General features: G+C 42.9%; 1 protein-coding gene across 2 annotated transcripts in view; it reads left to right on the forward strand.

Moving 5' to 3' along the window:
* Positions 1-24314, forward strand: part of LOC147913956 (ral guanine nucleotide dissociation stimulator-like) — a 34887-nt gene extending 10573 nt beyond the window's left edge. Inside the window, exons 5-11 of one of the 2 annotated variants that reach the window (XR_015556214.1) lie at positions 865-1046; positions 1256-1376; positions 1569-1659; positions 10886-11011; positions 15173-15371; positions 15715-15886; positions 23368-24314. Coding sequence is in view for 1 of the 2 variants with exons in the window: in XM_087448540.1 (XP_087304666.1) it covers positions 193-339 (147 nt within the window). In the remaining variant the exon portion in view is untranslated. Of the gene's footprint in view, positions 1-192; positions 840-864; positions 1047-1255; positions 1377-1568; positions 1660-10885; positions 11012-15172; positions 15372-15714; positions 15887-23367 lie in introns of those variants that run through there. The other variant, XM_087448540.1, reaches the window with a different exon arrangement.
* The last annotated feature ends 559 nt before the right edge of the window (positions 24315-24873 follow it).

Below are 24873 nucleotides of genomic sequence, written 5' to 3' on the forward strand. Positions count from 1 at the left end.
AGGTGAGGAGGAGGAGTGTGGTGTTCTTGGGGTGTGAAGGGAGGAGGAATTGAGGGGAGTCTGCTAAGGGTCCTAGGCTGCTCCCCGTGGCAACCCTGGGGTGGGCCAGGAGACTCAGGGTGAGGACTGTTCAAGGGAGGGTCTGCACGGGGATGACTTGACAGCAAGGGCTCATCTCACCCAATGTGACAGGGTGTTGTCCCCTATCTTGGTACTTTCCTCGGTGACCTGCTGATGCTGCACCTGGTGAAGGGTGATTATCTCGAGGTGGGTGAACATGGGGACCAAGCAGGGTGGACCAGGATCCTGAGCCTTGGGATGCAGGAGCCCCCGAACTGAGCTCTGAGCTCTCAGCACTTGGCTCATCTCTCATGAGAGCCTCGCAGCCGCCCCTGGGAGCTGGGGCATCAGACCCATCTTAGGGATGAGTGAACAGAGGCTCCGCCTGAGACACCCATTCCGGTTCCCCAGGCTGGGGAAGCTCAGAGCTGCCTGATGGCACAGCTGCATGAGGTTTTATCTGAGCTGGACTCTGCCTCTCCGTCCCATGCTGCCCATGGGGGAGAGAGATGTCAGGTCCCTCCAAGTCAGGCAGCACATAAGTGGCTGAGCAGTCCCCTCTGCCTGAGGCCTCAGCCTCCAAGTCTGTCATGAGAGAGGGTTGTGCTGCCAGGTCCCTCAGCCTCCCCCCATGTCCTCCTTCTCTGGAAGCCCAGAGCACAGCCTAGGTCCAAGTCCTGTTTTCTCTGCATGCCCGGCCCCCTCTGGAGACCTGGCAGTAGTGCAACATGAGAAGGTGTGGGCATAGGGGGCTATTCAGGCTAGGGGGCTGTGTCTGATGGACTCTGGCTGTCTGCCTTCCAGGGGAATGAGATCAACCTTGAGAAGAGGACTGAGGAACAGCTGCGGCACTCCCTGTAGGGGAGGGGAAGGAGGTGGAAATCAGAGACCCTCTGGGCAGAATAGTCCCTGGCTCCACCCCGTGTATCTTACATTGAGTGGAAGAGATTCATAACAGAGAAGTGGCAGACCCATCCAATTGGCGGGTGGGTTGAGGGGAGGATGGCATCAAGGAAAACTTCCTGGAGGAGGGGTTGATTATTCCCCTTCTGAGAACAGTTAGAGCCTGGATGGGACTGGAGGGAAGGAGGGTTCCCAGGACTGGTCCCCTGTCCCACTCCTCACCCCCCACAAGGCCCCTGCAGCATCCCCCACCCAGGCCCTGTGTGCATCCTCTTCTTCCCTCTGGTCCCAGGAATACCGAGTCATGAGGGAGATCCTGCTGCTCCAGGTGGCCGCAAAGAATTACAACCAGAGTCCCAGGAGCGATTTGGGGCCTCGTTCCAGGACATGGAGCTGCTCAATGAGAATGATAGGTGAGGCCGGGCAGGAGTTGGGTGAAGGCAGGGGTGGACTCTCCCTGTTGGCCAGTCCAGAGGGCCTGTCTCCGTGACCCCCTGGTCAGCCCCAGGCCTTATTTCATGGTGACCTCTGGGACTCCCAGACTCCAGCTGCTGGGCAGGCAGTGGGGCTCCTGGTAGGCTCACAAGTGCCACTCTGTCCTGTAGCTACAGCCTGTCCCGCCAGTTGGAGCCCCAGACCTAGTTGGCCAGCAGAATACTCAAGGCCAAGAAGAACCACCCATCATCAAGGTCAGGGGTGAGTGAGTGTCTGGGCCGGGGTGACTGACTGCTAGGGGTTCAGTAAAGCTTCGGGCTAAGCGTGGCCTTGGGGAGTCGGACAGCTGGCACTGGGATCCCAGCTCCACTACTGAGCAGTCCTGTGACTGGGGTGACTCTCTTCAGCTTCCTGAGACTCCGTTTCCTCCTCTGTGAAATAGGTGATACTAAATGATTGCTCACGTGGCAGGGACAAATGGGGTACTGGTGGCTGACAGCATTGAGCACAGGGTCTGGAGCACCCACTGCAGTGGGGACAGGGTGGGGGGCCATGATTATGAGGGAGGCCCCCAAGATAACCCGACTCTACTACTCAGCCCCCAGGCTCCAACACCGAGCCCCATACCAGCGGCCGATCACAGCCCCATCCTCAGCAGCGGGGACACAGCTGGGATGCTAGCAATGCACCGGGCCAGCTCCTCCCACCTGATGGGAAGGGGAGCATTGTAAGCTGATTACTGGGGCCCCCTGAAGCCCAAGAAAGAGGGGACGACCCCACCCCAGCTCCCTGACATCTCTACCTCAGTACCTATTCATCCATTGGGGAGGGACGGTAGTTATGTGTTGTAAATAATAAATGCCATATTTGAATATTATATTACAGTCCTGTTCCTTTTACAGCCTGGGAGTTGTGGTGTGGTTCTGTCACTTTCTGTAGGCATGTAAGTGACACAGAATCTCATTTCTCCTTGAATCAAGAACTCTTCTGGGTCATCAGCTTATTGTATGTGAGAGAAGGGCCAGCCCCTTCCCTGGCTAGTGGGGACACTCCCAAGTCCCTCTAACTCTGAGGACAAGTTCATTTCAGTATCATTCAGCTCCTCCAGGAACAGACATGGCCCCCCGCCCATTCTCTTGGGATTTAAAGGTTGAAGGTACTTTCACAGGCAGAGCAACAATCACTGAAATGTGGGTGTCTTTAAAACAGCACTACCCAGGACCATGTCATGCCACAGGCAGGGGCTGCCTTCCTAATTCTGGAGGAAGAGGGAATAGTTTCTGCTTCTCTTGTTGAGGTTTCTTTTGACCAAATTTTAGGAACTTTTAGTTTTCTAGTTCAATCTCTGGAATTGCATCAGCTCTAAGTGGGGAAAACAATGTAAAAAGATCAAAACGTGCACGTGGAGAGGACAAGGCCCGAGAAAGGTCATTTGCAAATGGACTAAAGGCAGGCAGGACTTTCCCTCCTGAGGCCCCTCTAGGGGCTCCATGTTCACTACTGACGTAGCTTTGAATCCTCCTGGGATCCTTGTCCAGGACTCTGAATTCCTTTTCCTGCTTGTTTTGTATCCAGGAGGAAAGATTTGTGATGCAGCTTTAAGGCTACTGCTGGGCCTCGTTCCATAAACATGACTGCTCCCTGTGAACTAGGATTCTCAGCACCCCTGCCTTCCTTATGCAATTCCCTTTAGGGCAGAAATTCCCTAGAAGTCCCCCAGCCTCTGTCTCTGGTTCATCCTGGCTCCTCCTCCCTGGGTTGGCATGATGGGTCACAGGTGAGCTCTGCTTTGCCAGGATAAGGGACCATAATCCTGGCCAATGAGTGACCCCACATTGTCCCTTGCTGTCCAGGGTGACTTGTGAGCCCATGTCATTCTGAGGTCCATGGTCTTGGACAGTCCTCCAGTTTACACACTCAGTGTTGGTGTTACCAACTCATCGAAATGGGGCAATTGGGCCTGAGCCCTTAAACTGTGTTGCCCCTGGGTGGCAGTGTTTTGTCCCCAGTCTTCTGCTGTGGTTACATCACAACCATCTGTTGGAGTGTGAACCCTGTTTGGAGCTTTGAAAGATGAGGCATGAAAGGGGTGTGGGGGTGGTCCAGCAGGGAATGCCACGGAACTGATGATCCATGGACGTGCATGAACACAGCCTTACCAATTAAAATACTGAAATGCTTCCCATCTGGTGGTGAACAGACACTGCTCTGAGCTCACACCGAGAACCCACCCCATGACTAGGAGTTTTCAAAGGGTTACCACATAGCATTTTGAACCTCATCCCTTGGGAACACCCCGTAAGACAAGGGCCAGATGAATCGCTTGGCACTCGTGAGTTATCCCCTGCTTTCTGATGGCTGCAAGTGTCACCCAGACACACAGGCTGGACTCTGCCAAGGAAGCCTTCTCAGGACAGCCAGAAGCTGAGAATGAATCCTGGTTTCCGGCATCCTAGGCCCTTCCTGACACAGCACAGCCACCCAGGAAAGTGATTTGGTAATGGAAAGACTGGGATGCCGTACTTTCCCTCCAAAGAGAAAGAGAAGTGCGAACAGTGAAAGCTTGATCCCTCAAATAGACAATTAAATCCCAACAAGCAGTGGGTTCTTGTCAGATTACTGATGCTGAAAAGGTCTCTTTTGATAATAGCACGATCCCCCAACTGCCATGTCCACCTTTATGAGTCAAATTTCCAACACATATGGATCTAAAAAACTGAGGGAAATCTGGTATTTCCTTAGATGCAACTCTGAAGTAGCATGCAACAAAAAACAGAAAAACGGAGACCTAGAAGTAAATATCTTATTTGAGAACATAGACATCAAAGTGCTTTTGAAATAATATTTTGGAATCTATTGGAATATTACACAAAAAGAATAATCCACTTTAAGTAGGTTTTACTGTGACTGTGAGGGGAAAAACTGAATCATCCTGTGACATTGATAACTCGCTGCTGACTTTAAAGTACAAATAAATAATGTACATAGTAAAGGAAAATGAGAGAACAGCATGAAAAAGGAAGATCTTGGTCTCCTCACCTGTAACCAAACCTCTCACCTCTGAAAGAAACCGCTGTCTATATGTTCTATGTCACGCAGCGGAGTTTAAAAAAAGTATCGGTATATTTTAAAGTTTCAAGAGTTCAAAGCAAGGAAACATTAGGGACACTGCAAAGAGACATCACTGAGGTGCCTGCTCCGTTTCATCTGCTGTCAGGACGTCCTTTTTGGCCCCTCGCTTTCTCTGCCTCGCTAGCAAGTCTGTCCGCCATCAGTGCTATCACCAGTCTCTCTCCTGTGCTCTTCACTGCCCTTTCCTCCTTCCTGATACCTTCCTCAGTCGCCAGAAATTGTTGGCAGTGGAGCTGTGGAATGCCCAGATCAGCTCCTGGAATCATCCCTGCCAAATCTGAAGACCGGCAGGAGTGGGCATGGGACCTGGAGTGCAGACCACCTGCGAGCACACCTGGCAGGGATTCACCTGTGTGACTAGGTGCAAGTTTTTGCAACGCTTTGGCAAGCTTGAAAGGACTTGCCAGTTGTGCTGCACTGCTGCAGGCCTGGAGTCCTTGTGGTCTCTCGGGCCAGCAGACCTGGTGGGGCTGGTCCAAGGTGTCCTCCCAGAGACTCGTCACTGCCAGGATGGGATGGGATTCTAGTAACTGGCCTCTTGAATATGTCACTGTACATCCTCAAAAGAATGGAGATGCTTAAACCAGGCTTTGTTTTGGACTAGTTCCCACAGTTACACTGCTTCCTCTGTGAAGACATGACTACCATCCTTATTTTTCTCTTACCCTATAAAAATAAACCATGAAATTGGATCAAATGATAAAGGAAGCCTGCCTTTTTAGGACAATTATCCTGGCTGTTTTGTACTTTCACCCTCCCTCTATCCTCTGGGGTTAGATCTGACCTGTGTCCTGGGACGTCATCAGGCAAATTTGCATCAAGAACAGAAAGCTCAAGGTCAAAACTCAAGGCTACTCCAGATCATTTCTTCCCCTCCATCCAATTAACACCCCCTCCTTGTTTGAGTGTGTTTCTCTTCTCTTCTTGTCCTTGTCACTCTCAACCGCACAAGTCCTGGCACTCCCTCTAAGGACAATCGGTCTCCAGTCTTTTACTAAATCCCAAAACCTACCATTTCTGTGTTTTCTGACTACTCATTTGCTTAATCCATTGACCACTTGGTGTTCATAGCTCCTTTAGAAGTTAAATCAGGGCCGGCCCCGTGGCTTAGCGGTTAAGTGCACGTGCTCTGCTACTGGTGGCCCACGTTCGGATCCTGGGCACGCACCAACGCACCACTTCTCCAGCCATGCTGAGGCCACGTCCGACATACAGCATCTAGAAGGGTGTGCAACTATAACATACAACTATCTACTGGGGCTTTGGGGAAAAAAAGGAGGAGGATTGGCAATAGATGTTAGTTCAGAGCCAGTCTTCCTCAGCAAAAAGAGGAGGATTAGCATGAATGTTAGCTCAGGGCTGATCTTCCTCACACACACACAAAAGAAGTTAAATCAATAGTGACGTTATCAACCACCCCCTGTTAGCGACTTAGTCCCATATCCTAGATGTTCATGTAATCCAAATGGTGATGTTCAAAAGTAAATAATTCAGAAAACATTCACCCGCACAAATTCCTGATCTCTAATATTTTTATTCAAACACTCATATAGTAGATACCTGTCCCTCAAGATCTAAAGTAATGCCAGATCACCGATCCTCACCTTAATTTCCTCCTACACCTATCAATCCTGGATTCCATGGACTATGATCTCAATAATTTCCTTGGAATAATAAAAAATTCCTTATCACTCATTTATGTTGTAAACCTCCAAACCAAGAAGATCCCGATTATCTGCCATGCCGCAGCTACTGCTGGTCTTATAACAAGGTGAAGAAAAAGCACGAAACATCTTTTGGTACCACTGTAAATACAAAACCATGTGCATCAACTGGTAGGCACCCATAATGCCTGGAAATTTTGTTCTCTTTTTTTTGTTAGCTCAATAGCAAAAAGACAAATCAATTTAAAAAGTGGACAAGGGACCAGAATAAACTTTTTCCAATGAAGACATACAAGTGGCCAATAGGTGTCTGAAAAGTTGTTCGGCATCACTAATCAGGGAATGCAAATCAACACCACAATGAGCTATCACTTCATACCTGCTAAGATGGCGATTATCAAAAAAAAACTAAAGATGACAAATGTTGGTGAAGATGTGGAAAAAAGGAACCCTTGTGGGAATGTAAACTAGTACAGCCATTATGGAAAATAGGATGGAGTTTGCTCCAAAAATTAAAACTAGCGTATGATCCAACAATCCCACTTCTGGTATATACCCACAGGAATTGAAATCAGGGTCTCAAAGATATACCTGCACTCTAATGTTCATTGCAGCTAATTCACAAAACCCAAGATACGGAGGTAACCTAGATGTCACTGATGGATGAATAGCTAAAGAAATGGAATATTAGTCAACTTTGAAAAAAGAAGGAATTCCTTTCATTTTTGACAACATGGATGGACCTAGAAGACATTATGCTAAGTGAAATAAGGCAGACAGAGAAAGGAAAATACTCGCTTATATGTGGAATCTAAAATAGTCAAACTCATACAAGCAGAGGTTAAAATGGTGATTGCCAGGGGCTGGGGGGATGGAGAAATGGGGAGCTGATGGTCAAAGGATACAAAGTTTCAATTATCAAGATAAATCTAAGTTCTGGAGATGTAGGATATGGCATAGTGCCTACAGCTGACAAGACTGTATTGCATACATTACATTTGCTAATAGAGTAGATATTAAGAGTTCTTACCACACAATAATAGTAATAAAGGAGGTGAGAGAAAACTTTGGGAGGTGATGGATATGTTTGTGGCCTTGATGGTGGTGACAGTCTCAAGGGTATATACTTATGTCCAAATTCATCAAGCTGTATATGGGAAAGTATGACAACTTCGTTGATTCTTCTGCATCTTGAAACACGCCATATCCTCATCACAAGAGAAAAAAATTTGTAACTATGTATGGGGACAGATGTTAACTGGACTTATTGTGGTGATCATTTCAACATATAGACAATCATTGAATCATTATGTTGTACCCCTGAAACTAATAATGTTGTATGTCAACTTTACCTCAATTAAAAAAACAACAGGGGGCCGGCCCCGTGGCTTAGGTGTTAAGTGCGCGCGCTCCACTACTGGCGGCCCGGGTTGGGATCCCCGGGTGCGCACCGATGCACCGCTTCTCTGGCCATCCTGAGGCCGCGTCCCACGTACAGCAACTAAGAAGGATGTGCAACTACGACATACAACTATCTACTGGGGTTTTGGGGAAAAAAAGGAGGAGGATTGGCAATAGATATTAGCTCAGAGCTGGTCTTCCTCAGCAAAAAGAGGAGGATTAGCATGGATGTTAGCTCAGGGCTGATCTTCCTCACACAAAAAAAGAATCACCTGGAGGTTTGTTGAGCAAATTGCTGGCTCACCCCTAGGAAAAAAACAAAACAAAACACAACAGATGAAACCATTTGAATATTGTAAATGAGTTCAGTGAATCCCTGAGACTGCCCCATTCCCATATGGGAGTTAGAGGAAGCAGAGAGGATGAAGTAAGATGGAAGAAAGTTGTACAAAACAGTATTCAAATTAAAATCATTCAAGTTGCTATGAGCTCCTTGTGGCAAAGTTCTGTGAGCACTGATCTTTCACATTTATCCTGGAAAAGCATACTTTCACATCCAACCCATAATAGTTTCATCATTTGCTCTAATGAGAAAATTTCAATTTAATAAATAAAACCAAAAGCATCCCTTATGTATGAATAAAGTTAGTGACCTTTACAGAGAAAAGAGCATATTTGCACAATCTCAATAAAGGAAACAGAAGAACTGAATGATGATCAAGTCTCATTCAAGCTTATCTTTGAAAGCCAGTAAGACCAGATTATCTTTTCAAGGATGTGTGTAGAGCTGTCAGCCTTGGAAGATAGAAATAGTGGCCTCCTCTGGAGCAAAGGGCAGGCTTGCTTACTGCCCGGTATAATAAAAACAACACACACCCCCGAGGCAAAGGTCAGCAGACTTCCTGCCTGTTATCAAAGATTTGAGATCCTTAAGCTCTGAGATCTTGCAACCCTCTGCGTGTCACCTGGGCCACTGTGTATCACCCTGTAGGAAGTGGGATTTAGTGAACCAGTGCAAATGCTGATACTCTGGACACTGCTATTGCTCTGTCATTAAGTCCTTTGTCTCTGACCCATGGGTCTCGTATCTTTTGCCAACATCTGTAAGACCGTGGTAGGCTGACTTACTGGTTTGCAGGTAAGGTAAAATATCAGACCTTTCACAGTTCCTGACTGTCTTGACATGAGTACAGCCATGTTTGGCTGCTCCATTGACCTACAGCCACCAGCACAAAAAGAAATATAAAAGCTGCTTTCTGCATGGTGGGAACTGGCCCTTCTCCCATGGAGATAGTTGCAATGTGTAAAAATTTCAAGGCATTTCGGGCGCCGCAGCCTGGTGCAGATTGGCCGTCTGTGCCGGGCTGGGACGATAAACAAGGTAAACAATACATGTACACAACTACTGGGCTGGGCCGACAGCGCGGGGGGCAGGGGCCTCAGTGCACACGTACGCCACTGATAACCATTTGTGCATGGGAATACTAGATGCTTGCTCTGAAAAAAAGCTCTGTAACTGCTTACTCTGGAGATTATTGATGCTATAAATAACTCCTGGGGACCGAGACCTGGTGAGAGTTCCACCTGTGGAAGGGACGCCTTGCCCAGGATGTGTGATCCTTTCCCCAGCTGTGTCGATTGGCAGGACTCTCCCGGCGGTGGGGCGTGGATGTTGTGAGTAATTGATTTATTGTGAAGTAATTGGTCTGATGTGTTCTCTTTTCGGTCAACCTGGTGTTTCTCTTTCCAGTTGATTTGTGTCATTTCCCTTCAGTCAATCTGGTGTTTCCCTTTCCGATCGATCTGATGTTTTTCCCTCTTATTATATGACCTATTCAAATCTGCTGCTATCTCAGCCTATGTGGATGTTTTCCCTTTCCAGTTGAGCTGGTGTTTTTTCCCTCTTATTATTTGACCTATTCGGATCTGTTTGCGGATTATCGCCTTTACTATCCTCTATATAATAAAATATACCTTCAGCCCATTTGCTTGGAGTGGAAGGTTTCTTTTACGTCTCTGATCGAATCCCCGAACCTCTCATAACACTGACAAACCCTTAAAGTAACTAGTAGTCTTAGGAACAGAGAGCTATCCAGACCATTATGCATGGATGGTCTTCATAGAAGACGTCACAAGTCTCCAAAACTTCAGTAAGTCTCTCTGACCTCTTTTATTTCTACCCCAAGTATAAGGAGAAGCACCAAGCTATTATAGACCTAGGGCTTGTGCAAGCCATCCGGAGACCTAGTGACCAGAAACTTCCCATGGGGAGCAAAGACAGATGGGCATATTTCCAAAATGGACCCATGTGCCTCCCGATCATCCAAAAGACAGTACATTATCTTAATTTATGATGATTGGATTCATTAAAATCTTCTGATGGGCCAAAGATACACTTCTAAGAGGAGTGAGGCACATGGCAGTTGTAAGCAGATTAACACATTTGGTGAATAACAAACTCTAAACTAAACTTAGTGTTCTAACCAAATAAAAGGTACAACAAATTTAATTAGGTAGATTAAATGATATTTAATGGTATGCCTGATTATTACTCTGCAATAATAAACAAGCAGCTCATGTAAATAACTATAATTGGTCTTTAAAATATGATAGTCAGGACTGTTTGAGATAAGCTGGAGAGAAGGAAGGGGAGAAATATAAAAGGTAGCTGCTCTGAAGCCACTCTCAAGACACCTGGATCTACATGTAACCCAGGAGATCGAGGCAGATGGCTGTGTGCCTAGATCCTCCTGCACTGTGGTTCTCAGGGATGTCACGGGGCTGAAGCAGCTTCCTGAATCGTGTTTACACGTCCATGTGTACAATACCCCTCCTTGACCATGGGGATGAACCACCATTCAGTCATCCCTTACACCCCTCTAATTAACAATTATATTTCAGAATCATTGTATCATTACATGAAAATTTATTCCTCAAACCTGTAGGATGCCGAGCTAAAAGAAAATCAAATTTCAATGGCTTATTTTCTTTGAGGGACCAAGATGTTCTTTCACACTTGGAATCTGGATTAGAGGATAAATCCATCAAATCAATGGAAACAAGTTAAGAAATGGACAGAGGGATATTTCATTCATATATACACAGTTTGCACTGTGGCAAAAATAGAGTTATATTTTTAAAAATTAGAATTTTTTGAAATTTTATAGATATTAAAGAGTTTGTTCTGCTTATACTCCCTCTGGTTTACCAAATCAAACTCAGTCTTTAATGGGGATTTCTAGCATTGAGTGTCAATAACAGCAGCTTTTAAAAATTCTTATTTTTCCCAGGTCAAAGACCAAGGGCAGAGGTCATCAAGAGGTCGAGCCTAATCTACCTACAGATGTGGCAGGCTTAATTAACTATGGATGTTCAAGCCAGACATTGCCAGCAGAATCACATCTCTTCACCCATAGGTGAGTTTTTACTAGTAATCACAGAGACTTAAGGATATCAAAGGAAATTCTTTATTAAGAACCAAAGTTATAGATTCCTATCTTGGGTTCATTACTTTAAATTTTTGACCCAAATCATACATATCGATTGGACCATGTTCAAATCTATGATCTTTAGAAGACGCAGCCTGCAGCTGAAGAGAAACAGATACAACACCAATATCTTATTTATCCTCTCTGAAGCCCAACTGAGAGCCCCTGGAGTCAGAAGCTTTCAAGACAAGAAAAAGGCATCCTTCTTCGGAACAGAGAGAGTAGAGGCTATTCAAACATTCAACTTTAAATTGTTAACATGACTAGTTAGAGTGTGATGGAGCAAGCAGAATACCTTCTAAGTTTGAAGATTTTTCTCCAGAGTACTGAGATGGATGACCTTGAAGTCCAGTTTCCCCATAAATGTCTTTATTCAGTGATAAAATTAATTTCCCTATAAAATAATTACCATAAAAATGTTAAAAATATATCATAGTCTTTGACTAAAAGGAAACAAAGCAAATTGAGCAGTTGAATAGCAGTGTAATAAATTCCATACAAGGATCTTACTGCAGCGTTATGTATAATAGTGAAACTGGATATCATCCCATCTCTATCAAAGAAGAAATAAACAGATCATGGCATTCCTGTTCTTTGAAGTACCTCTAAAACGTCTAAAAAGCTAAGTTAGAGTGACGTGCACGGATAAGGAGAGACGTCTATGATATATGGTTTGGGAAACAGCAAATTGCAAAACGATGTAGTTATGTAATTTATGTTAAAAAAAACTTTATGTGTATTTATAAATTCATAGGAAATGTCCAGAAGAATAAGCCGCAACATCTTAACAATAGTTCCTTCTGAGTAGGGGAGTGAGTCTGCACGGAAGGGGATGGAAGGAGAAGGCTTCACTTTACTCTACATAGATCTGTGTAATTTGACTTTTTTTACAGCATGTATTTGTTTCATAATTAGAAAAATGAGTGATGTGACCATTTGGTGCAGGGCAACAGTATTATGTTCACCAGTCTCTGTACTGTATGTTACTGCACAGCACGGACTGTAGGAGAAAGCCCAGAGGAGCAATGAAGACAAAGAAGACATGACACCTGCAAAAAGTCAGTGGAGTATTTCTACATAACAAGCCTTCCAGGTGAATGACGGTCAGTATCTTCCACTGCTCCAGCTCTCGCAATGAACCTAGAACCTGCCTAGGGTAGGCTAGAGGACCATGCCATGCTAGCCCACTCCCTGCCCGGGACCTGTTTGCGCAGGTTGACTCCCATCAAGGAGACAGTGGACTCAGGATGGGGCCTGTGCCTTTGGAGAGGTGACAAAGTGGAACACCAGCTAAGTGCACACACCTGAGAGGCTGAGTTCCAGGTGGAGACTCAAAATGCACCAAGAAACTGTGTGAAGGAAGCTACTCGAACTCTCTGAGCCTCAGTGTCCCCCCCCTGTAAAATGGGGATCAGAGGCCTACTTCACAGAGCTGTTGGGGAAGATACATAAAAGTGCCTGTGACAGCCAGTGTCCACATTATTAACAAAGTCGTATCCGACTTCAAAATAATCGATGAAAAGAATAATCTTGATGAGACCAAAGACGAGATGCCCAGCTTCGTAAACAGCCCCAGCAGCATGAGAATGAGAGGAGCTCCAAGTAGGCAGGGTTCTTCACAGCTCCACTGGAGAGGACGAACACGGGCTACACCAGGATAAGTGGCTGTTGTAGTGACTCGTGTAGTGAGGGTGGGTCCCTAAAGACACTGTGAAATACAGTTACACACAGTGGCTCCTAGGAAACAACTAGAAAGCAATCAATGCAGCAGGTAGGAATGGGAAGGGGGCAAGCAGAGGAGGGTCAGATCCACAAAATCAGACGGAAGACACTGAACCACGACGAGCGCCCAGCTCTGTCAACAGCTGTTGTGGTTGTGCCAGGAGATGAAACGTCTGAGACAGCCATTGTGGGGACTGCTGGGAGCACAGTGGTCACTGCAGCCACACCCCAACAGCAGTGCATCAGAGCACACAGACCCCGAGACTTTCCTCTCCATTAATCCTTGTTTTAAGATGATGAATATCCTCATGTTACAATGTCTCTTTCCAACCCTTGTGGACGAGAGTCATCAGAACCCCCTGAAGAGGGCACAGGCCAGAGTAGGATGGAACACTGGGGGCTGGGGGAGCGGCGCTGCACCTGACAACACGGACTATCACCCGGGCCTATTGAACACGAGAGAAGAAGCCGAGGATGTGGTGTAACGAGACTTCCCCATCTTGCCACATTCAGAGATACTACAGAGTTTCTCGTCCGTTCTTTACAAAAATGTTAAAGAATTCGTGTGTCATTAATTCATAAAGAGGCAAATTCTTGACAAAGTGACAGAGTCCAGTTTCCATGACCAGGTTTTTCAGTTGTTTTGATAATATCCCACATTCAGGAATCGGAAATATAACCTACTGGGATGTGTAGTATAAACAAGGACTTTTTTCCATGTAGATCAATGCCCAGATATTTAGGGAGGACATAAATCATGAAGGCTGCTAACCATTCCTCCACAGGTTTTAATAAAACTTTTAAGTTAATTTACCAATCTCAGGAAAAGAAAATTTGGCCATTCAAATTTTTTGTTTCTGCATTCAAGCATACAGTACAGGCAAGAGAATGAACAGAAAAAAATTAACAAGAAGGTCTTCCTTGCATTTCATCTTTTGCAAATAAGCAGGATATTTTATGCTCTGTTCCTTTCACTAATCAATTTTTAAAGAATACGGTACATGTGACTATCCCTGGGTGTGTTTATCCTGGAACCTTGCTGGAATCCAAAGCAGAGATGTTAAAGCTGACGGGTTTCAAATGCTGCCCAAGTGCTGTCTACCTTGAACATCCCTCTCCCAAAGCTGGACCACTGGTCTCTTCCTGAGGGATCAGAGTCGCCACCTGTGTCCCTGAGAGACTGGCCACTCAGGCCTGAGCTGGGATTAGGCGATCAATCTAAAGGGCAAAATGCTTAAGTTATTCTCATCTTAAGGGTGCTGTTTCGGAGGCCTCGGCACTGGAATGTGTTGGTGAAAACGGCCTACTAGATACTTGCCTGGGAATTGGGTTGTTCTCCTCTGCTCTTAGCGGATCCTGGGGAAACCAATGATTAACCTCTCAGATGCCTCAACTTCCACACCTGCAAAAAAGGCAAGCAACAGCCAATGTTACCACCCACCAAAGCTCTTAAGTTGTGCTTGCAAGAGGGGCCACAAGGGCGAATGTCTCCCAAAAGCTGATGAAATGATGGCACTTTGCCTGGAGAAGGCAGAGGGCAGCAGGCAAAGTGGAAAGTTTCTGGGATGTCAAACCAGTTCCCATAAGCACTTTAGAGAATTACCTGGCCTGGACTAGGTAGAACGCTGTGGAAAGACCCACAGGCACACAGGTGGGAAGAGGAATCAAGCAACGGAGGGAGGCGGTGGGGAAGAGGCACCAGCCCGGCTTCAATTTTGGACAAAAGCAGTTGCACGCTGCAGGCCCGCGGCTGCCCATGCAGCCGCCACACCCTCCTAACTCCCTGGTCCCTCTCATCCCGTCACATCCCTCCGGACTCAGTCAACGTGGAGCAGGTGCAGGGCAAGGGTCCGCAGCCAACGGTGGTTTGGCCCTTGGCCAAGCGGACACTGCCTTCTTCTCCTCCCCTCAGGGCTAGGCACCGCCCCATGCCCAGAGCATCCTGGGAGTTGTAGTCCTGCAGCCCTGCAGCCTGCCAGCTGGGAGCGGTTAAGAGACAAAAGCTCTCAGCATGCACAGCTAGGGGCCTCAACTCCCGCCTTGTCCATCCACCCCTGGGCTCCACTCTCCTTCTCCACCCCACCCTGTACCCTGCCTCTTCCCTATGCCACACCCACCCTCCATGCCCTGCCCACCCGGCAGAGTATGCACAGTGTGGTTGGGCTGCATCCCTTGAGGCTGGCACTCAGGTAGGGGTAGGGATCTCCAACCTGGCTATTGCTGAGGATGCTTGCAGCCCTCGTGGAAGCTCCCTGGTCAGTATTTGAAATGTAAATTCAATATCTAAAATGGAAATACCAGGTGACTGGGATCCTGGAATTTGCCTTTTCAAGGCCACCTGTCCTACCATCCCCTCCATCCCTCCAGGCTGCCATGATCCTCCCTCTGGACCCCGTGGTCAGGGTCGCTGCAGAGATCCTCCTTTTGGACCCCACCCGCCTGAAGGGCCTATACCTTGGTCAGGCATCTTAGAAGGACTGCCGTGAGCCATGTCATAAAAAGGAGAAAACATCACAGTGGACAGCCCCAATTCCTGCATATACAGACGGGAAACTTAGGTGCACTGGTAAGTGACTCCTAAGCCACTTCAGGGCACCACACGCACGCCCCTTCTCCGATGCTGCACACAGGCTTGTTCACTGGACTTCCTTATCCCAGTGTGGACCTCTTGGCCTCATTAACACAGGCAACAGCACTGAAACTTCCCTTTGGTCGTTCCCACAATGTCGGGGAAGTTTGTTTAGGAAGGTAATATGCTATTTCTGCTCTACTATAGGGCTGGCTCCTTGAGAAACAGTTTTAATATCCCCTTTTAAATATACCCTCAGAATCACAAAATAATTAAGCAAAATAATTTGTTGCTCTTGGGGGTTATAGCGATAATTCTCTTGAGTCGTTTTTCCATTTAGCTTCTCTGATTGACTCCAAATACTACAGCACCACACCCTTCTAGACTGGGGGATGCGCAGCTCCACTTCTTTGCAGAGAGGATGCACAACAGCAGAATATCCGTGGCCCGACTTTCTGGAGCATCAGTATTACTACAAGATTTGGAAGAAGCAAAGTTAGGTCATTTCCAAGGTAAGGAATTAAAAACTTAACACTAAGATGAAGTAGGAAAGTCATATGGCATTAATATTTGTCGGTAATCTGTGCCTGAAATGTCAGATGGTCTCTGAGAAAGAACTTGGAGACTCTATTTCCCATTGTTTTAAATAGGAAAAATTAGAAGGCATAGCAAATCTATCGAAAAACTCTACCAATTTCCTAAGTCACGATATGGCACCTAGGCATAAGTTATGAACATCATGTGCTCCTCGTTTTGTTCCTCATTCAACCCAGTTCCACGGGTCTTGAGTGCATGCTGTGAACACGGCACTGTGTTAGGTGTCGAGGCCTTGGTGAGCATCGTCTTGGGGGTGGACCTTGCTGGAGAAAGATGGCATCATAAAAACTCAAAGCCATGCCACTTACCAAATTCAGGCAAAAATGGAAAGACCCAGGGGGCCACACAAGGGTGAGGGCATTAATAGATACTTGGGAGTATTAAAATCCATCTGATAATGTCATGAGTGAATGTGTTCCACTTTAAAACAAAACCCTACTGTTATTCTTAGATATTGAGTTAGGATCTTTGTGCAAATATGCAGGATTTAAAATGTTTATTGATGTATAACTTGCGTACAGAAATATATGCAGATGTCATCCATGTGAATCTCAAAGAATTATTACAAAGCGAACATACTTGTGTGACCAAGAACTATCACCAGGTTCACTCAGGCCCCCACAATCCCTTTCTCCCTCCTTCCTCCCCAAAGGTAACCAGTATCTTGCCAGCAAACACTGTATATCGAGTTTGTCTTCTTATACAAGTGTTTTATTACAGAACAATTTAAACAATGTACAAAATAAACAAAATAGCATAGTAGGCTGTCACCCAGCTTCAACAACTACTAATCATCTGCATTTTGGTTTCATCCACACTCCATCCCATTCCTACCTCACTTTATTATTTAGTCCTTTGTGTGTGTGTGGGGGTAAGATCTACGCACACTGAAAGGCACAAATATCAACCTTACAGTTTTGGCAAATAAACATGCCCATATAACCTTCACTCCTTTAAGAATAGAATATTTCCATCACCCCAGAAAACCCCTTCCTGTTCCTTCCCAGGCAATTTTTTTCTTCCCCCGAGGCAACCACTGTTCTGGTTTTTTCACCATAAGTTCATCTTGGCTGAAATCATCCTACGTGTATTGTTTTCTGTCCAGCTTGCCTCCCTTGCCACGAGGTTGATGAGACTCACCCAGCATGTGTGTGTCAGCGTTTGCTCCTCAGCAGGGCTCAGGGTGTTCTGCTCTGTGGATGCCCCGCAGTGCGCTCATCTTTCTCCTGGGGACGTGCAGGTCATCTCCTGCGAACATTCTTATACAAACCCTTTTTGTATGCTGTTTAATTACTTTATTGGCATTTAAGTGAGACACCTTTGCATTTTTTAGTGGTTAATCCAGATTACAATATGCATCTTTGACATATCACAGCCTACCTAGACTTAATAGTGCACCAGTTTAATCAATGTAAAATATGGAAGCCTTGCTACAGAACAGTTCTATTTACCTCTGTCTGTCCTTTGTGCTATTGTTGTCATAAATTTTACATCTACCTGTGATATAAATTCCACAATACAGTGTTATAATCTTTGCTTTAAATAGTCATAGGTCTTTTAAAGAAATTAAAAGAAAAAACTTAAGTATTTGGAGGGAGATGCTTTGAGGCTCTGCAAATGTACTATTTCTTCTTTAAGTTTCACCCACAGTTTTTGCATTCATCAGTCAGTCTTGCCCACAGTAATTATTACTGTGGTGTTCTAGTGGCGATTTTCTATTTCATGCTATCCAGCTGCATTTATTATTTGGAATTCTGTGAGGAAGACTCCCCCCCTCCCTCCCCCTTCCTTCTTCCTGTCTTTCTCTCATTCTTTTCTTTCTCCCTTTTTTTCTTCCTTTCCTTCCTTTCTTATTTAATCTTTTTTATATCAGTATAGACTCATGGATATGTATTTTATTCTCTGGGTAATAATCCAATGCTACCATTGTTTATTTTGTTGCTCACAGTTTTCCAGCTTGAGCCATTGGGATGTCTTTCAGATTGATTCCTTTTGAAACATCTCATCATTTTCTGTGTTTTTTTTCAGGCACTTTCCTACTCTCTGGCACTACAAGATGTTCCAGGCTCATCTTGTATTTTCCATCTCCAGCCCTAGAATTAGCCATTTCTCCAAGAAAACCTGGTTCTTTTTATTGGAGAATGATATTTAGAAACCCAGATCTGCGAGCTAGGTGTGCTCATTGATACTAGGGTGTCACTGCTTCTGGACCCTCTCAGCAGAGCTTGGAAATGTATGTATGAATATAAACTCAGGTATACACATCTATCTATCGATCTATCAGCCTATCTATCAATCTATCTGGATAGATATATTAAAAGAGATATGTATTCATACTGATACTTCCAACTCCAATCCAGCACCACAGAGTTTATTCCATCATTCTCTTTTTGTTTATTTGTAACTTCTTTCACTAACAGTGAGAAACTTAACTCCAGTTAGCTACAGTATATTTACTAATGTGTCAACTAGTTTCAGAATTGCTAATCCATATCCTTATGAAAAACAAATTTACCACCTAGAGTACAGTGTTTGTGTCCAGTACTTTAGTTTTACAGTATCCCATCAAAACACTGTCTTCCTAAGTTACTTAGGCCAGGACCTTTCATCCCCACCCCTTCTGTTTGGTTATGTCACGTGCTTGTAATACAGTGAGATTCATTTGTCTCTACGTTCCATCTGAATTCCCCAGCATCCTGATTGATTTTTAAAATTTGCACAGTAAAATTCACTCTTTGCGGTGTACAGTTCTATGGGTTTTGACAACTTTGTGGTCATGTATCCACCTCTACAGTACCATACAGAGCTGGTTTTTTCTCCCCCAAAATTCTCTCATACTGTCCCTTTGTAGTCAACCCCTTTCCCTACTCCATCCCTTGGCAACCACTGATCATTTTCCATCCCTGTAATTCTGCCTTTTCTAGAAAGTCATATAAATGGAATCATATACCATATAGCCTTTTGAATCTGGCTTCCTTCACTTAGAGAAATGTATCCAAGATTCATCCATGTTGTTGTGTGAATCAAGAGTTTATCCTTTTTATTGCCAAGTAGTATTCAAATGTACCGATGCACCACAGTTTCTCCATTCACCTGATGAAGAACATTTAGTTTATTTCCAGCTTGTGTCAATTATGAATAAAATGGCTATGAAGATTCACACAAAGATTTTTGTTTAAACATTAGCTTTCAATTTGCTTCAGTAAATCTCTAGGAGTGGGATATCTGAGTCATATAATAAGTGTACGTTTAACTTTATAAGAACCTGCTAAACTGTTTTCCAAATGCAACTATTGTGTTGCGTTCCCAGTTCTAGTTGCTCCTAGTCCTCACCAGCATTTGGTATTTGTGATTTTATTTTTTATTTTAGCCACCTAATAGGTGTGTGTTATCTTATTGTGGCTTCTGCTTCCTTTTTGAAAGTGAGTTCTGCTAAATACAGAATCCTGTGTTGACTTTTGCGTTTTCTTTTTGCACTTGAAAGATGTCATTTTGTTGTTGATTTGTCTGTTTTGTTTTTGATAATATATCATCCATCATTCACATTATTTCTCCCTGTATGTAATGTCTTCCTCTGCATATATGTATTTCTGTGAATGCTTTCAAGATTTTCTTTTTATCTTTGGATTTTAGCAGCTTGACTATCATGTGCCTAGGTATGGTTTTATTTTGTATTTTATTTTGTGGGTTTGCTGACTTCTTGGATCTAAAATTTTAGATTTTCCACCAAATTTTGGAAGTTTTATTCTATTGCTTATTGATTTGCTTTTCTGCCTCATTTAATTTTTCTGTCTCTCTCATCTCGCCTGGGGGACTCAATCATCTCACAGGTTGTAAGGCTCTCTTCATTTTTCTTCAAAATTTTTACATTCGTTTCTTCAGACTGGATAATTTCTATTGCTCTATCTTCATGTTTCTTCTACTGTTTCTAATCTACTGGTAAACTCAAAGTACTTTTTTAACTTCATCTTCCTATTTGATTCTTTTTTGTAATTTCCATTTCTCTGCTAAGTTTCCACATCTGTTCATTCATTATGAGAATACTTTTCTTTACCACCATGATCATCTTTATAATAGCTGCTTTCTTATCCTTGTCTGCTAATTGCAACACATTGGGGATAGTTTCTAATGCCTGCTTTTGGTCACATATGGATTACAATTTCCTATTTCTTCAAATCTCATGATTTTTTAAATTGTGTACTGGAAACCATGAATGATAGTTATAGAGACTCTGGATTCTATTGTCTTCCTTTGAAGAGTGTTGTTATTTTTATAGCCGGGTGTTAACTTGGCTGGATGGAAACTCCAATCCTATCTCCTTTACAGTGGGCATAGCTGAAATCCTCATTCAGTTCTTTCGTCTTCCAACTGCTGTTTTTACACTAGGCCCTCTGGGGCCTACCCTGCATGTGTGTTGTTCAAAGATCTGCCAATTTGGTGTGTGTAGGGAGGAGACTTTCATATGTATTTTGAGATTTTCTTCTTTGTGGCTCCCTCCCTTCCAGAATTTCACCCCTAACTTTCCAGCTACTCTGCCAGCCCCAAAATACATCCTCGAACATTACAAGTAAGACTGTAGTTTTTCCCCTGTCTGGGCCATGTACAGATTTTGGAATGCTTTGAGGCAAAAGACTCAAGCTTGCAAATATCTCCTGGTGCAATTCTCATCATTTAAGGGAAGACTCCCTCTCAGTTCTGCTTGCTTTGGGAGTGATTTATACACACACACAAATACACAGTTATTGTATGTGTTTTACATATAGATACATGATTCTATATAAATATATATAATATTTTATACAGATTTTATCATTGTTATCTGTGAGAGTGTTAGTTCAACAAGCTACTCCACCATTACTGGAAGCCAGACCTCAGTTTTTTTTCTTTTTTGGATTTTATATAAATGGAATTATAAAATATATAGCCCTTTGAATATAGTTTCTTTTATGCAGCATTATGGTTGTGATATTCATCCATGCTATTGCATGTAGCTAGTGTTTGTTCATTTGTTGAAAATAATTTTTTTTAATGGTCATAAAATATGCATAACATAAAATTGACCATTGTAACCATTTTTAACTGTACAGTTCAGTGACATTCAGTACATTCACATTATTGTTTAACCATAGCCTCCAACCATCCACAGAACTATTTTCACCTTGCACTGAAACTCTGTGCATATTAAGCAACAACTCCCTGTTATCCCTCCCTCCTGCCCCTGGGAACCACCATTCTCCTTTCTATTCCTATAAATTTGACTACTCTAAGTACTTTATATGAGTGGAATCATACAGTATTTTTCTTTTTGTGGCTGGCTTTATTTCACTTAGCATGAAGTCCTCAAGGTTCATCCATGTCATAGCATTTGTCAGAATTCCTTCCTTTTTAAGGGTGAATAGTATTCCACTGTGTGTATGCACCACATTTTTTTTGGTCAATTCATCTGTTGATGGACACCTGGCTTGCTTCCATCTTCTGGCTATTTTGAATAATGCTGTTAACACAGGTGTACATACATGTCTTTATACCTCTGCGTTCAGTTCTTTTGGGTCTATACCCATAAATGGTGTTCTGAGATTCATTGTTGCACATGTGGGAGGGTTCCCCACACCTCCAATCAGCAATTCTTGGAATGCCAGCTGGTCATCAGATAATTCAACTCAATTTGATGCTGTCAACCCAGAGATACATCTGATTCCACAGGTTAAGGGCTCAGTCCTATAAGACTGCACACCCACCCAACCTCACCTCAACTTCAGATGCCAGTTAGAAGCCCAGGCTGTTACCTGTACTTCTGACTGACTGGCTGTAAACCAGAGGTTCCCACAACCTCCTCCTTGGGTTTGATTAATTTGCTAGAGTGGCTCACAAAACTCAGAGAAACATTTACTAGATCACCAGTTTATTATAAAAGGATATAACTCAAGAACAGCCTGATGGAAGTAGCGCATAGGGAAAGGTGTGTGAGAAGGGGCACAAAGCTTTCATGCCATCCTCAGGAGCACCACTCTCCAGGCACTCCTTGTCATTGCCACCCTGGAAGCTCTCTGAACCTCCTTCTACTGGGATTTTTATGGAGGCTCCCTCATGCAGGCATGATCAATTATTAACTCAGTTTCTAGCCCCTCTCCCCTCTCTGGAGGATAAGGGGTAGGGCTAAAAATTCCAAGCTTCTAATCAGGGCTTGGTCTTTCTGATGACCAGCCCCCATCCAAGAGCCCACCCAGAGTTGCCTCAATAGAACAAAAGATTCTCCTAGTGTTCTTATCACTTGGGAAATTACAAGGGTTTTAGGAGCTCTGTGTCAGGGATGGGGTCAAAGACAAATATTAGAACAAGAGATGCTCCTAGTGTTCTTATCATTTAGGAAATTACAAGGGTTTTAGGACCTTTGTTATAGGAACTGGAGGCAGACACCAATAAATATATTTTCTATTATTTCAGAACCCATAAGTGGAATTTCTAGATCCTATGGTAATTCTATTTTTAATTTTTGAAGAAACTGCCATACTGTTTTCCACAGTTTTATATTCTCACCATCAGAGTATAAGGGTTCCAATTTGTCAACATCCTTGCCAACACTTGTTATTTTCTGATTTTGTGACAGTAACTATCTTAATGGGTGTGAAGAGGTATCTCATTGTGGTTTTATTTTGCATTTTCCTGATACTTAGTGATGTTGAGCATCTTTTCATTTGTTTACTGGCCATTTTATATCTTTGGAGAAACGTGTATTCAAGTCCTTTGTACATTTTTAAATTGGGTTTTTTTTTATTGTTGAGCTGTAGGAGTTCTTTATATATTCTAGTTATTAATCCCTTATCAGATATGTGATTTGCAAATATTTTCAGCCATTCTGTGTGTTGTCTTTTTACTCTGTTGATTGTATCTTGTGCTACAGAAAACCTTTGTATTTTAATGAAGTCCAATTTGTTATTTTTTTTGTTGCTTATGTCTTTGGTGTCATATTAAAGAAATCATTGTTGGCAATGGCATTTGGACCCAATGACATGCAGCTTTTGCCCCGTGTTTTCTTCTAAGGATTTTATAGCTTCAACTCTAACATTTATATTTTTGATCCATTTTGAGTTAATTTTTGTATATGGTGTGAGGTAAGGGTCCAACCTCATTCTTTGGCATGTGGGCATCCAGTATTCCCAGCACCATTTGTTGAAAAACTTATCCTTTCTCCAATGAATGGTCTTTGCACCCTTGTCAAAAATCAATTGACCATATATGCAAAGGTTTATTTCAGGGCTCTCTATACTATTTCATTAGTATATTGTGTGTATTTATGCCAGTACCACACTGTTTTGATTACTTTATAGTAAGTTTTGAAATCAGGAAGTGTGAGTTCTCATTGTTCTTCTTTTTCTAGATTATTTTGGCTATTCAGGGTCCCTTGAGAGTCCATATGAATTTTAGGATAAATGTTTCTATTTTTGCAAAAAACATCATTGGAATTTTTACCTCTTTGAGTAAGTTGATTCTTAAGTATTTTACTCTTTTTGATGATATTGTAAATAAAAATGTAAAGTTTGTAAATTTCTTTTTCAGATTACTTGTTATTAATGTATAGAAGAACAACTAATTTTTGCATGTTGATTTTGTGTCTCACTACACTGCAGAATTTATTAGTTATAACCATTTTTCTGTGGAATTTTTAGGGGTTTCAACATATAAGATATTATTTGTAAACAAATATAATATTACATCTTCCTTTCCAATTAGAATGTTATTTCTTTCTTTTTCTTGCCTAATTGCTTTGGCTAGACCTTCTAATACCGTGTTGAATAGAAGTGGTGACAGTGGGCATTCTTGCCTTGTTCCTGATCTTAGAGGAAAAGCTTTCAGTCTTTCACCCTTGAATACAATGTTCTCTGTGGATTTCTATATATGGCTTTTATTATGTTGAAGTAGCTTCCTTTTACTCTGAGGGTTTTTAGTGTTTTTAACATGAAAGCATGTTTAGTTTTGTCAAACACTTTTTCTGCATCCATCAAGATGATCATGTGTTTTTTTCCTTCATTCTGTTAATGTGGTTTATTACATTGATTCATTTTCATATATTGAAACATCCTTGCATTCCAGGAATAAATCCCACTTAAAAATGATGTGTAATCCTTTTAATATGCTGCTGAATTTGGTTTGTTACTATTTTATTGAGGATTTTTGTATCAATATTCATCAAAGATATTGACCTGTAGTTTTCTTTTCTCTTAGTGTCTTTGGCTTTGATATCAGGGTAGTGCTAACCCCATAGGATGACTTTAGAAGTATTCTCTCCTCTTCAACTTTTTGAAAGAGTTTGAAAAGAATTGGTGTTAGTTAATTAAAAGAAGTCTTTGGGCCCAGGAATAAATTCAGCATAAAATAAATACAAATAAATATTTTTTTAAATGTGAAAAAGCTTTTTCCTAAAACAATTAAAAAGTTAAGCAAGTATTTCACTTATCACTTTATTTCTAAAAAGTTTTTTTAACCTAATAGTAAGCATGAACAAATTGTTAGAATTAAAATGACTCGTGTTAATTTTCTTCATTGAAAATTTTCTGACAGAGGTATATGATGCCATCATGTATGACATCTTTTATGAAAAATGTTCATTTTTTGTAGTATTTGAGAACATTATGAATTTTCCCACTGGCCTCTGATAACACTCTGATATGCAAAGTTATCTTTTCAATATGTATGTCTTATCATCATCACTACCAAATTAACAAACTCTGTCCGGTGCTAATTAATCAACTACTTTTCATATGATTCAGGTTCTCTGCCATCAACTTCCCTAACCATCAGGAAATTCTACAACTTCTGCAAGATTAAGAATTTCAGCTTACACTGTATTTGTCTCATGTGGTTTAAAACATCCAAAAATCATTGATAAACTGACCCTGCCCAA

This window comes from Ceratotherium simum, chromosome 24, assembly GCF_057802395.1.
Source record: "Ceratotherium simum simum isolate JZ-2026a chromosome 24, ASM5780239v1, whole genome shotgun sequence".
NCBI lineage: Eukaryota > Metazoa > Chordata > Mammalia > Perissodactyla > Rhinocerotidae > Ceratotherium > Ceratotherium simum.